The following is a 14858-nucleotide window of genomic DNA, read 5'->3' as shown; positions in this document are numbered from 1 at the left end:
GCTTAAGATTATTTTATCTTCATGCTGCACTAAACTTTTTTGTCGTTGTTGTCTATCTGGAGATTGAACCCAGGGTCACTTAACTCTGAGCCACATCCTCAGCTCTTTTTTTATGTTTTTTTTTTTTTTTTTTTTTTTAAACAGGGTCTCACTAAGTCCTCAGGGCCACTAAATTGCTGAGTCTGGTCTCAAACTTGTGATCCTTCCACCTCAGCCTCCCAAGTTACTGGGGTTACAGGTGTGCACCACTGTGCCTGGCTGCATTCATCCCGTGTGTGTGTGTGTGTGTGTGTGTGGTTTATAGCTGGTTTTAATTGTTTCTTAAAATAAATTTCTTACCAAATTAGAACTAGTCCTATTTAAACCACCGTACTTCAAGTCTTCCTGGTTGAAACATGGATCCTCTGTTACTTGTCTGATTTCATTGTGAAGTACACAGGGAACAAAGACTTATGTGTACGCCATGTCAAACTAACACTGTCACAGAATCAACAGAGCATTTTTTAATATCCACAAAGAATATTTGTAACATTTGTGAAAATTTCAGTAAATGCCTAGGAATTTGTAGTTGATTTGGAAAGCTGGAACTGTCCTGCTTCAGATTTGTCCTAGAATTTTAAGTAGTATCTTTTATCAAAATATTTTATATTGGGTCGCCACCCCACAGTAGCTCCCTAATGTGTCTGCACGAATTCCTCACACCCCAGTCCAGCTGCCAGGATGCTGTGATTTTCACCACAGTGCCTCACCCACTGCTGGGGGCAGCTGACCTCGAAGGAACTGCAGAGGCACCAGGAGATGGCCACGTCCTGGGTTGGGTGCCCAGGCATGGCCCGCATGCCTGCCTCTCCTCCTGGAGGGCCTCACCTCACCCCGGCCCGCCCACTCTCCCTCAACCATCTATTATCCTCCTTTTTCTCTTACAACTTCTTTTGATTTAAGATCTGTTTTTTTCTGATTCTTGCTGTCTCTGGTTACTATTTGCATAAACATATTTTCCACTTTCAACCCATTTATCTTTGGATCTAAACGGAGTCTCTTATTGGCAGCATATAGTTGAATCAGATTTTTTTCATCCATTTTTCCAATCTGTGTCTTGATGGGAGGGTTTAATCTGCTGACGTTTAGAGTTATTACTGATCAGGAGGCACTTCTGGCATTTTACTGTGAGCTCTTTGTTCCTCATTTTCCACATTACTGTCATCTTTGGGTTTTTTAAATTTTTGTAGTGAAATATTTTGAATCCCTTCTCATTTCCTTTTGTGTATATTCTATAGCTGTTTCCTTTGTTGCCGTGGCAATTACATTTAACATCCTAAAGTTAGAGTCAACTCTAAACCAGCTTATCCAGCAAGCCTCCTGAACCTTGGCCTTTTCTTTTGTAAGAGAAGAGAATCTGTTCTGCCCGTGTTCGAGGATTTCTGTAAGGCTCAATACGACAATCACTGTAAAAGCTCCCCGTAAACCATCGAACACATGCACGTTACGAACTCTTACTAATGCTCTTTCCTCATAATTGCATTCTAGATCGGACTCTAGGGAGACAATAGTGATTTTTGAGTTGAAAATATGGATAAGAGTGTTTAAATTCATTTATAATCAGATTTCATAGAACTATAACTATCTTGTCTTCCAGATCTTATTTTTTTTCCTTTAACTCTTTACTCCAACAAGTGTGTACTGGGGACTGTTCTCCCCACACTGAGCCAAGGTGCGGGAAGAGCAGAGGCTTTGCCCTGCCTCGGAAGGACAGAAGATGCAGCTGGGGGACACACTTGACACACAGGGAAACCTGAACAGCAGCCCAGGAATGAGCCGCCACTAGAAGACACAATGGGACATGCCCCGAGGGCGGGGTGACAGGCCACTGGAGCAGGAGGGAAGTGGAACCGAGCTAGGCTTGCAGGATGGGGCCCCGTGTGTAAAGGGGGAGGAGGAGGGACCATGTGAGCAGCTCCAGTAGGAATAGGAAGGCATGGGGGGAACAGTCTCCTCACAGATCACAGCCTTAAGCATTAAAGTCCCTGTGAGTGGTGACACTTGTCGTCATAGCACCACCCACTGTAGTGAAGTTCAAGAGTGTAAAAGGCAGGGAAAGGCTAGGGGTGTAGCTCAGGACATGTTGGTTTGTGCAATACCTTGGGTTTCATCCCTAGCACCTCAGAAGAACAAAATTAAAGTCAGGGGGCTAGGGCTGGGGCTCAGTGGCAGAGTGCTTGCCTAGCATGTATGTGTGAGTTGCTGGGTTCGATCCTTAGCACCACATAAAAGTAAACAAACAAAATAAAGGCAGGCTATGTATCTACAACTACAAAAAATAAAAATAAAAAAGAAGGGACCAAAAACCAACCATGGTGTGTAGTGTAAGCTAGCATAAAGTTAGCTCTTAATATGGTTAAGAGGAAGACAGCGCACAGCCTGCCACGGGGAGACCCCAGAGTGGACCAATGAGTAACACTTAGCACATACTCCCTCCATTTGCCTGGCACAGCATACCCTGTGTCCCATCTCCATGTAGATAACATGTCCAGGGATCTAAGTCAGGGTGTAGGAGGATGCACCCCAGCAGATGGCCCCTTTAGGGGTGGGCGCAGGGCCTCCAGGGCTCGGTGCTCCATAACATTGCTCACGCACCTGCGCATTCCCATGAGCCTGGCTTCAAGGTCATCCTGGAGATCAGGTCCTTGCCCTGGGCAGGTTTATGCTGGTCTCGGCCCCATAGCCTGCTTAGAGTGAGACAGATACAGGGCTGTGGACTCAAAGTTTTTCATAATTCCTTTGATGCTGCTTCTGTGCACAATAGATTAATTTAGTAGCATTCAGCAAGCGTTTCTTAAGTACCTACAATGTCATCTGAAGTTTTATGTGTTTTAAGAACCTAAAGGGACTTCAGTTGAAAGCAAATGAGATTACAGATATTCAAGGCCTTGCATTGCTAAGTATTCTGTCCATCTGAGTTACCTTGTGATGCTGTATAGGACCTCAGAGATCTAATCTTGTGTGAGGGCACAAGTAAGCCTCCCCCCCCCCTCTCTCTCTCTCACACACACACACACACACACATACATACACACACAAACTGTATGTAAGCCCATCTACAGTGAGTTAAATGAGGAGCTAGAGCCACAGAGTTTGAAGGAAGATGAACCCATCCAGACTCTAATCAGAACAAGGTTTTGTGGAGTGGCCTTTGAGATAGGACTCCGGTGCCTGAGGTGGCAGCAGGTTTCCTAGGCAGGAGGGGTGCTAGAGAAAGGGAGAACTTGAGCACAGTGTGAGAGTCACAGACTTGACCTCTAATTGAGCCTTGTCCTTGTTCCTGTTCTCACTCTTGTCCATCTGAGTGCTGAGGAGCCACTGGGCTGCAGCTACATGCAGTGACATGTAGCCTGCCCCTTGGAGAACTTGGTCTCCAAGCCCCAGTGGCCTGTTGTGACACCTTCCTTCTTTTGTGATAGCCCACTACTTTTCCCTGCTCCTCGAGATCCTGAGCGCCTCCCCAGCTGTGGCCAGCACCTGCAGGTGCACGTGATGAGTGGAACACTGAGTTGGACGTCTGTGTGACGGGTTCCCCATAGGGGAATAGGGGCAGGCTGTTGTCTGGTGGTCATCGGGGTGGTTCATTTTCTTTTTTTTCCCTCTCTCCTTCTTTTCCTCCTAACTCAGTGTCTCTTCTCTCTGCAGATGAAGCTACTAAACTTATACATAAAGAGGGCACAGACCACCAACAGCAACAGCAGCTCCTCCTCCGACGTCTCCACGCACAGCTAGTGGCAGTGCCAGTCTCTGTGCAGAGTCAGACGCCATCGGTGGTGCCTCAGACCCCCCATCGGCTGCCCAGTCAGTACGAGGAGGCCCGCACATATTTATTACAATCAGTATTTTGGTCCCTTCCAGCTTTTGTGTAGAATCTTACTGGTATTGAATGTAACGGAAGCAAGGCCTGTATCGCAGTCTTCGTAGAGACGAAAGGAATGAGAACAACAAGAGCCATACTTACACACGTCTTGTACCGCCTGTTGCAATCACAAAATCATGTATGTGGGGTGCAGTTTTTAACAATCAGAGCTCTCTAGCCAATGCTTGGTAGACAGTAGCTTTTCTTTTTTTTTTTTTTCAATTAATAATGGATGTGGGGGTGTTCCTTATTCTCAGCTTACATTCTTATGAAACGGCCTGTGTGAGGCGAAGCCCCCTACCCTTTTCCCATCTGATACCAAGAAAGGGTGCATGTCTTTAGGTTGGTTTTGAGACCTCCTAAAAGTGGAACTCAAGCCTTAGCAGGAAAAGGAGAAGAGCTGGAAGCTGGTCTGTCACTTAGCTCACGCAAAATGGAGCCGGCTGTCCTGGCTTTGAGCACAGAGTCAGGAAGGCCCCTCTGAACAACTCGTCAGATGTCCCTGCCCCAGAGCTGCCATGCCAGAAGAATTCTTGAAGTATAAGTCCAACCATACTTATAATTGACCGCATCCATCAGAGATGGATCGCATCGTGTGATGCACAGAAGGTATAAGTCTGTCTCTCTCCCTGCTAAGGTCTTGGGGAATGGCTGTTGAGATAGGGATTCTCCCAGGACTCCCCAGGTCAGTGATTCAAATCTGGTGCCATCTCCCTTCCCTCCCCATCAGCTTTGCCTAAGCTGTTCAGTTCTAAAATGTTCTCAGCTAATCTAGCAAACGCCTACTTTACCAGCCCAGTTTTGGCTTCTCTATGTAATTTGAGATTAACAGCAAAAAAAAAAGTGTAGAAAAATCATGTTTATCCAAATCATTTTTAATTTTATAAGTTGAAGTACTTTCTTGATTGTTAGTCACTGTTTAAGGTGAGCGGCAGATGGCAGAACTACAGGATTTGAAACACACCTTTAGAGTCTGTTTCCTTCCCAGGGAAACCACCGGCTCCCTTTTTAAGCTCTTTAGGGTACAGTTGCTACAAATAAATGAGTCTTGAGTAAAGTTCTTAAGCCAGATGGCAGTCTAATGCAATCATGAAATCATCTGCCATCACTTACTGTTAGATCCTCCATAAGGAAAGTGCTTCCTTGGACATTAATTTTAGTGAGGTCTTGGCTGTCCTAGTGCAGAGTCCTCTGCAGCTGTGAGGACTGAAACCAAGGCTGAGGCACCGGAGTTTGTGCTTCTCATCCCCCATTCCCACCACCCCCTTCTCTGGCCCTCTAGATTTGACGGGGGAAGTTGTGAATGATAGGTAATATATTTGGAAACAGTCACTGAGTATGAAGACCCCCTGATCTCCAGGTGTGTGTGTGTAGGGGATATCTTATCAGGTGTCAGGTACCCCACTGCTGCTGCTTAGGGAACTTGAGGGGTGCATCTAAGTGGTTGACTATTATTGACTGACTTTGGCTCAAAACAGCAGGACCAGGCCTTACTTTCAATGATAAATACTGTTCGTGTGTTTGCTTGTTTGTTAATAGTTCATTAATGGGATTTCGTTTTTATACTCTCCTGAGTCCCAGCATCAGTTGGTCGCCCCTCTGTGTGGAAACCCGTCCTGGTGAGGTCTTCTTTGTGGGTTCTCCTACACCTAATCAGTCAGACCCTTCTTTTGGAGCTCTTTGGCTTCCAAAAGGTCACCACACCCCCAGTGTAGTTGGAAGGCTCTCGAACATTGCCTGATGTCCTCCCCGTACTTACAAAGGGCTAGCCTTGAATGTCACTTGCACCCTCTTCAATCTCCTGACTAGAGACAGAGAACAATCACTTCACAGGTCATTTGGCCTCAATCTGAAAATCGCTGCCCACCGTGCCACGCCGAGGAGACTCGCATGCCGCCACCACCTCACCAGGGTGGCTGTGTCCACGCCAGCTGCCCTCCAAACCCTGACAGCGCAGCTGCCTTGCCTTGCCGCCACCCTCTGCAGGGCTCCTATTCAGATGAAACCATGGGACACCCCAGAGCAGAGCAAAAACTGTTGCCTCCCATCTGCCTGACTGTCCAGGGCCTCCTCAGACGCTCTCTTGCCCCAGGCTAGGGGCTGGTTCATCTGACTCTGCTTCCCTGAAAGCTGCTGCCACCCTCCTCAGACCACAGTCCTGCAGGTGCGGCAGGTCCCTGAGGCACGCGGCTTTCTTCAATTGCACTGCGTGTGCTTCTGGACCCGGTGCCACAGGGGGCCGCCTGCAGCCTCTTCTGTGGCTCACACTAGCTTCCTAGCCCCCCAGGTAATGCAGATGATTTTGTCTCATCAACCCTTTTCTTTCCCTGCCACCCTTACTTATCAAGCATAATATTACACTTTAAAAGACAGCAAATAAGGACTTTGTAGAACCCCAAGACTCTGCTAACAATGTTTGGAAATGAGAAAAGAAATGCTCTGAAAAATATCAGCCACCAAAATAGTTTTGGCACTGTGTTCACGCGCATGGTCCCCCCACACCCTGGTTGGGTGTTTTGTTTTGTTTGGGTTTTTTTGGGCTTTTTCATGTTGCATCCATATCTGTATTTATATCTTATTTGTTTCACTTTCAAGTGTATCATGGCAAATGTACAGATTTTTTTTGTTAATAATGTGCTAGGATTTGCTAAAAAAGAAAACAAACAAAAAAAAACCCTTTTGAGTTTGCCCTAGAATAAATGAAACTTAATTCAGTTTCCTGCGTTGATGTTTCTGTACCGCCAATGCATCCTGCGGATCCCTTATCCCATCAGAACAAAGTGATATTTCCAAAGAATTCCAGAGGACCGCCTCGTGATGTAGAGGTCAAGTCACCAAGGAAATGTCCCACCTGACTGGCCCCTTGGGAACCAGCTGCTGGTGATGTGTGGGGCAGGAAGGCTAGGGATGAGGACAGTGGTGTCACCCCAGCTCTGCTCCGGGGGTACCTTGCTTGTCTGGGCCCCATTTCCTTCATCTGATCAGTGAGAACATCAGCTTCCAGAAAAGCGGAAGCAGAAGGCAAGCCTTGACCTTAACTGCTGAGACTAGACCAAAAGCTGCCGACACAGGCTGGTCCCCCACATTGCTGCCATCTCTTGAGGACTTGAGGCACCAGCAAGAACAGGTCTTAGAAGAAACATGCACCAAACTCAAGGGTTCCACCTTTGAACCCTTTAAAAATGTTTTCCCAACTTCCTAGAATACAAAAGAAACATAACACAAGATTTGACATCTTAATCTTTCGAAGTGCACATTTCAGAGGTTTTAAGTGCAGTCACCATGCACAGAAGACTTGGAAGACTGAGGCTCCTGGAGGCTCACTTGAGCCCAGAGTAAAGTTCAACACCGACCTGGGCAACATAGCAAACTTCTCTCTCAAAGGAAATACTATAAGGCTGGGGCTGTTGCTGAGTGGCAGAGTCCTCACCTTGCATGTATGAGGCACTGGGTTTGATCCTCAGCACCACATAAAAATAAGATAAAGGCCTGCTGTCCATCTACAAGTACAAAAAAAAAAAAAAAAAAACTTTAAAAATGACGTGGCTCTCTAGCAGACTGCTTACCTGGCATATGCAAGACCCTAGTTTCAATCCCCAGTACCAAAAAGAAAAATATTGAGTTTTCCATCATGTTCTATGATGCATCTCAAATGCCACTGTCCTGTGACTCTTGTGTCCCTGATCCTGTGATTATGCTGTGTCCCCCTGTGAGATGTCCCTGCCAAGTGCTGGCATCACACATACTTGGGTTTGAATCTCAGTCCACCTCTCCCCGCTTGGGCAAAGTCACTTCACTTCCTGCCTCAGTCTTTGATGGGTTGGGTTAAGAAGTAGCTGGTGGAGGTCCTGTCAGGATTGACAGGACGACAGAGAAGCAGCCGTCGGGATCAATGCTCAGGTCCTGATGGTTGCCTGCCTTACCTCCCCCTGTGGCCTGAGATACCCAGCACCGAGAAGCCAGCCCTTCCCTCCTGAACATATGCTCCTATGGTCAGAGTCCATTATTCATTAGCAAAGTGGAAAACCCCTGGGGGAACATACTAGGTGCAGGCCAGGCAAGCACTTGGCTATTTTTAGTTCTCTGGCTCCTGGTGCCATTGCCCTTCCTTATCCCAGGGCTACTGGGAAGTCCTTGCCATTTTAAGTAGGGTCACAGGCCACCAGCCTGTCTTGACTTCTGCATCTGAATGGTCTTTTTTCTGGGAAATGGGACCTTTACTCAGTTTCACACAAAATGAAGAAAAATCGTGAAGACCCCTGCCTCCTGCCAGGTAGGCTGGTGCACACCTGTGATCCCAGCTACTTAGAAAGCTGAGGCAGGAGGATCACAGGTTTGAGGCCAGCGTGGGCAACTTGTCAAGTCCCTGTTTCATTAAAAAATACAAAGGTCTGGGATGTAACTTGGTGATAGATGCCCCTGGGCTAAATCCCCCTACCACAAAAAAAGAAGAAAAATAAAGGCCCCTTCTCTTGACATTCTTAGATCCATATGGAGGTGGGGGCACTTGAGAGGTGGCATTCATATTCTTTGTGGGGCATTTATTTAACACTTCTGAAAAATTGGCTTCTTTATCATCTCCTGATTTTTACATCAAACCTGAGCTAAGAGAGAGAAGGGAGATCCTGTCATGTTCAATCTCCAGATGAGGAGACTGAGGCAAAGGAAAAGCCCCCTCCAGATGGTGGCAGATGGAGTTGGGGCCAGAGCCAGCGTGTGGGCCTCACAGCTCCCTTCCCTACCTGAGTGTTACCTGCAGAGCATATCAGAATCCTGTGGGGGCTTGGGAAGCAGATCTTTGGGTCTGTCCCCCAAGATTGCCAATCATGGAATGCTGTGTTGGGGCCTGAGAATGTGCCTTTGAGGGTTTTTATTTTGTACCAGGGATAGAACCCAGGCCCTCGAACGTGCTAGACAAGCCACTCTACCACTGAGCTCCACCCCAGCCCTTGGATGTGGTTTCTAGCAGGTTTTAGTACAGCTTATATCTCAGGCCAATAGTCCTCGAGTCCCCTGGGCACAAAGCTCTCTCCTCAAGGAATACTGTTTCCTACCAAGACTCAACCCAAACTCCGCCTGGCCTTAAACATTTCCTCCAGTATTTATTAACTTGCACTAAAGTGGTTCCAGACAAGAACGGACAAAGGTCAAGTGAATGGGCATCTAAGCCCAGATTATGTATTTAAAAGACATTCAAATGGTTTCATTGTGCCCTCCCCAGCTGGGCCTGCTGCCAGGGCTGAAACCCAGGTTAAGGTGTCAGGTCCTCAGTCCCCTCCTGGAGGTGCTGCGTTTCCTGGGACGGTTCCCAGCAACTCAAGGATGCCCCTGCCTGCCTTGGTACCTGGGTTCCAGAGGGGACAGTCCCAGGGAATCAAGGGCTGGGGCCAAAGGACAGAACCACCTCCGTGCCTCTGCACCCCATGGTGAGGTGAAAGTCTCCCAAGGTGTGTCCAGCGCCGGCACCTGGTCAGTGCCCCTCCTCTGGTCTCCTGCCTCCTGGTCAGCAGTCCTGCAGTTCTCATGCTGCAGCGTCAGTAGTGACAATCGCTGGCACCTTCTGGGTGCTTCTTACCTGCCAAGTTTTGTTCTATGCTTTGCTGAACCATCCACAAAAAATCCTAGGAAGTTGGTGCTATGATTATTTCCATTTTACAGACAGGAAACAGGCGCAGCTGGGTTGAGTAACTTGCTTTGAGTCACAGAACTAGTAAGGCAGAGGTGGGATTCAAATCCCACCATCTTGCTTTGTCTCCCATCCACCTGACTCTCATGATCAAGTTCCCGAGCCCTGCTGGGGATGGCCGACACTAAGCTCATGGTAGACGCTCCGGCAGCACCCCTGGGGACTGTCTACTGGGCCTGGGAAGGAGGCAGACCCCACTTGTTCTGAGGAGGCAGAGAACCAGAAGGAAGGGCAGTTAATTTTAGTGATGTGGATGATGTTCATGATTTATAAATTAGTAGTGGGCTTAGGATGATTGTTTTGCTACAGCTTATAACAAATGTATGGGCTTTTTTTCTATCATCAAATACTTAATAATTTAAAAAATGTATGGGAGGTACCCCTGTAAGCCCAGCAACTGGGGAGGCTGAGGCAGGAGAATCACAAGTTCAAGGCCATCCTCAGAAACTTAGTGAAACCCTGTCTCAAAATAAAAAATACAAAGGGCTGGGGATGTGACTTATTGGTCAAGGAACTCTGGGTTCAGTCCCTGGTACCAAAAAAGCCTTGAACTTGTGATCCTCCTGCCTTGGCCTCTCAAGTCTCTGGGATTGCAGGCGTGTTCCACGGCTCCTGGCTAGATGAGATTATTGTTGATTCTTCAGATTGTCATAGACTTGAAAACCCCCAAATTAAAAATCTTGTAGAGAATGTAAATACAGATCTCTGAGAATACATCTGAATTCTTGCGCACTGGTATTCCTTGAATTCCCATCCAAGGAATACCAGTGCGCAAGGGACCCCAGTGTCCTGACAGGCCTGTGTCTGAGGGGATGACCCCCAATACATGATACCCTTCCTCACCCAGAGGATCTTCCCTCTTTCCCGTAGGGCTTCCTGCAGCCACTCAGGCCCTGTTGCAGTGTGAATGTCCCCCACACTCCTTTGAAACTGAGTTACCATTGCAATGCTATTGGGACCTTCAGGAGGTGACCAACGGGTGTCACCTTTACTGGTGGATTAATGCTGCCATCATGGCCGTGAGTCCATTATCTCAAGAATGGGTTCCTGAGGAAAGGTCAGCTTGCCTGGCTTCTGGCCTCTTGCTCCCCACTGTCTGTGACCGTTCACCACATTATGATACAGCACAAGGCCCTTCCCAGATGTGGGCACCATGTTCTGGGACTTCACAGCCTCCAGAACTGTAAGAAAATAAACCTCTGTTCTTAATAAATTACCCAGTCTAGGGTATTCTGTTACAGTAGCTGAACCGACCAAGAGAGGCCCCCCTCAACAAGTGGTGCTTTGTCCCCTGTTCCTGTTCAACTCACTTCTTTCCCACCTGATTTTGCTTCCAAATAAAGGCCGAAAGGAAAAACAGTTCTGATCTTGTTCACGTGAGTATTGGTCACAAAGGACCCTGTGTTTTCAGCCAAGTATAAGGTCTCTCAGATATTTTCCAAAAGAATAGGAAAGACCTAAGAAAGACACTCAGAGGGGCAGGTGCCTGGGGAGAAGGCTGGAAACATCAGGCTGCAGAGGAGACACGTGGAGTCTGAGGGGATCGGCTTGCTTGACGCCTTCCCCAGCCCTACCAGCACCCGCTTCTCTGCTGCTGAGCCAAATCCCTGGACACGAGGGGCCCCTGGATAGCTGCCCTAGACATGCACCTCAAAGCATGAGAAGCAGCTTTTGTTGAGGACAGACATGGCAGCGGAGCGAGGGGAGCACCTCAGGGGTAGAGCACTTGCCTAGCATGCACAAGACACATGCCTATAATCCCAGCTACGCAGATGGTAGAACAATCACTGGAGCCCGGAAGTTCAAAGCCAATCTGCATAACCTTGCCAAACTCCATCTGGGGGTGGGGGGGATTGTAGAAAAATTAGAACCCTCGTATATTGCTGGTGAGGGAAAACAATGTGGCAGTTCCTTAAAAGTTCAATAGGGTTACCATACAACCCAGAAAGTTCATATCTGAATTTTACCCAAGAGAACAGCCAGGGGCTATGGCAGATGCTTGTAATCCCAGTGACTCGAGAGGCTGAGGCAGGAGGATCACAAGTTTGAGACCAGCCTCAGCAACTTATTGAGATGCTATAGCAATTTAAAAGAGACCCTATCTCAAAAAATAAAAAGGTCAGGATATAGCTTACCCTGTCTCAAAAAATAAGAAGGTTGAGGTGCCTAGTGATAAAGCAACCCTGGGCTCCATCCCCAGCATAGCTACATAAATGAGTGTATGAAAAAATAAATAGATCCACATAAAATCTTATATATAATGGTTATGACAACATCAATCCTAATAACCAAAAAGTGGAACGCAAATCCAATGAATAAATACATTTATGATGTATTATAAAATAGAAATGGCCCATCAACATTGTACCAGCCACTAAAGACTACACGTTGTGTATGTTTCCATTTATTTAAATGTCAAAAAAAGACATGTCTACAGAAATAGAAAATAGATTAGTGTGTGGTTGGCCTTGCATATCTACATGCTCCGCACCTCTAGACTCAACCACCATGGATCAAAAATTTATGTAAGAAAATTGCAACTTTCCTAAATGTGTCATTATTCTATAAACAACATAGTCAAACATGGCAACTACATTGTATCAGATGTTATAAGTGATCCAGAGATGATCTGAAGCATACAGGAGGATGTGCCCAGGTTATATGGAAATTCTATGCTGTTCTTCACAAGGGACTCAAGCACTCTTGGATTTTGGTGTTTTCAAGGGGAGGGGGATGGACCACACTTCCATGATACTAAGGGATGACTATAGTTGCCAGGGGTTAAGGAGAGGAGAGAACGGTGACTGCTAATACATGTGGAATTCTTTTCTGGAATAATAAAAATATTCTTGAATGAGTGGTGATGGTTGCGCAATTTGGTGAATATATCAAAACCACTATATTGTACATTTAAAAATAAACAAAAGATGAGAATATATAACACAACAGTAACAATATCATGCCACCGTGTAGGTGAAGTGAATGAATTGTGACACAAGAAAAAATATTAATCATTAACATTAACAGAACTGAATATCTAAATTAAAACCTTCACACAAAGAAATTTTAATCTCAGAAGCCTGCACTTGTAAATTTTACCAAAAATTTAAGGAAGAAAAAAATGCCTATCCCAGACAAGCTCCTCACAGAATAAAACAAGAGGAAACATTACCTTATCAGATCACCATGACCTTGACATCCAACCTGCTAAGACATTATGAGAAAGGTAACTTGCAGGTCAATCTCAAAAAAAATCCTAAACAAAACATTACCCAAAAAGAATCTTGTAACATACAATGATCAAGTAGTGGTCTAAGATGGGTTTAACATTGGAAAATCAATTCGTAAAATGGATCACATGAGGACCGAGTGGAGCTCAATGTTAGAGCTCTTGCCCTGCATGCCTGAGGCCCCTGGTTCCTAGTCAGCACTGCAGGAGGCGGGGAAATTGCCACATGAATAGAGGGTAGAAGAAAAACCCTGATCATCTTGATAGATGTAGAAGCCGCATTTGATAAAATGCAACATACATTCATGACTTTAAAAAATTTTAGCAAATTCAGAATGGAAGAAGACTTTGTTAATCTGATAACGGGTATTTATTAAAAAGCTAAAGCAAATGTGATTAATGATGAGATGTTGAAAGAAAGGAGAGAATGCACATTATTGCCACTTCTTTTGAATGGTGTGCCCCAGGCAGAAGGGCAAGAAAAAAAGTCAAAAGAAAATGGAAAGGAAGAAATTAAATATCATAATTTGTGACAGTTTCGTGTCTATGTCTATTTTGAAAGAATCTATGGGTAAGTTTTAGAATTCATACTAAGTAGAGCAAATTCACTGGATAAAACTCAACAAAAACTGAATGTCAATAATAAATAGAAAAGTAAATTTTTAAACAAATTGCTGCTTAAAACAGAATAAAGGGGGCTGGGGCTGCAGCTCTGTGGTAGAGCACTTGCCTTACAGGTGTGAGGCCCTGAGTTCAATCCTCAGCACCACAGAAAAATAAATGAATAAAAATAAAGCTATTTTTTAAAAAAAAAAAAAGACTCACAAAATAGCTTAAAAAAAAAACAGAATAAAGGGCTGGGGATATAGCTCAGCTGGTAGAGTGCTTCCCTTGCATGCACAAGGCTCTGGGTTCAATCCTCAGTTGCACCAAAAAAACAAAACAAACAAATAACAACAATAACAACAACAACAACAAAAAAACAGAATAAAAAGAATAAATCTCATTAAAAAAAAATCTAATCCCCCAAATGGGCAAGACTTCTTAGGAGAAAACTACAAAAAAAAAAAAAAAAAAAAATTGCAAAAATATGGAGACTTCAGGAATTGGAAGACCCAGTATGGGAGATCATCAGCTCTCCCCCAGATGATCTATATATTTAATGCAATCCTAATTTGGTCCCAATGGGTGGTGATTAGCTGATTTTGTCTGACTGTTTCTTTTACTGACTTGTGAATGGAACCCAGGACTCTGCATTCTGAGAAAGTGCTCTGCTACTGAGCTACATCCCAGGTCCTGATTTTAAACTTCCTATGGAAATACAAAGAGACAAGAAGAAACAAGACACCCCTGAAGATCAAGGAAGCCAAGATGGGAAGATTTGTCCTATCAGAAACCCAGAATTTTTACAAAGCTCACACTAATTAACGTAGTGTGCTCCTCTGGCGTGATAGAGAAGCAGAAGAAGAGGAAAAATAAAGAGCTCAGAAACAGGCCCTTGCATATTTGGGTTTACAACAAAGGGGTGGGAAAAGGCAAATATTTTCAATCAATGTTGTGGGTCAAGTGGATAAACGTGGGGAAAGGAGGAGAAACCTGATCCCTACCTCACACCATGCACAAGATTAATTCCAGAGGGATCCTAGACCTGAACATGAAAGCAAAGTCATTCATTCAGAAGGAAAATGAGTAGACTATCATTATAATCTCCAAGCAGGGACACTTTATTGAAAAGGACACAAAGAAGAATAATCACTTAGGAATGGATTAATAAATTAGCTCCTTAAACTGAATGACTTCCGTGAGCTGGTGGGGGGTGGGGGGCGGCTACAGTTCCGCGGGTGCTTAGTAAGTGTGAGGTGCTGGGCTCCATCCATCCCCCAAAAAAGAAGAACTTGTAGTCATCAGAGTGAAGAATGGGAAAATATATTAACCAAGAAAGATCCCCCTATCAAAATAGGAAAAAGAAAACCTCTTGTACACTGATGTTATGGTTCAGCTGTAATATGTCACCCAAAAGCTCATGCGTTGAGAGTGAGGTTCCC

General features: G+C 45.4%; 1 protein-coding gene across 1 annotated transcript in view; it reads left to right on the top strand.

Moving 5' to 3' along the window:
- Clasp1 (cytoplasmic linker associated protein 1) overlaps window positions 1-6612 on the top strand; it is a 269130-nt gene extending 262518 nt beyond the window's left edge. Inside the window, exon 43 of the mRNA XM_040294156.2 lies at window positions 3685-6612. Within this exon, the coding sequence (XP_040150090.1) occupies window positions 3685-3771 (87 nt within the window). The 3' untranslated portion in view covers window positions 3772-6612. The remainder of the gene's footprint in view (window positions 1-3684) is intronic.
- The last annotated feature ends 8246 nt before the right edge of the window (window positions 6613-14858 follow it).

This window comes from Ictidomys tridecemlineatus, chromosome 7, assembly GCF_052094955.1.
Source record: "Ictidomys tridecemlineatus isolate mIctTri1 chromosome 7, mIctTri1.hap1, whole genome shotgun sequence".
Taxonomy (NCBI): Eukaryota; Metazoa; Chordata; class Mammalia; order Rodentia; family Sciuridae; genus Ictidomys; species Ictidomys tridecemlineatus.
Note: the sequence above shows the minus strand (reverse complement) of the source record. Positions and strands in the feature narration are given on the sequence as shown.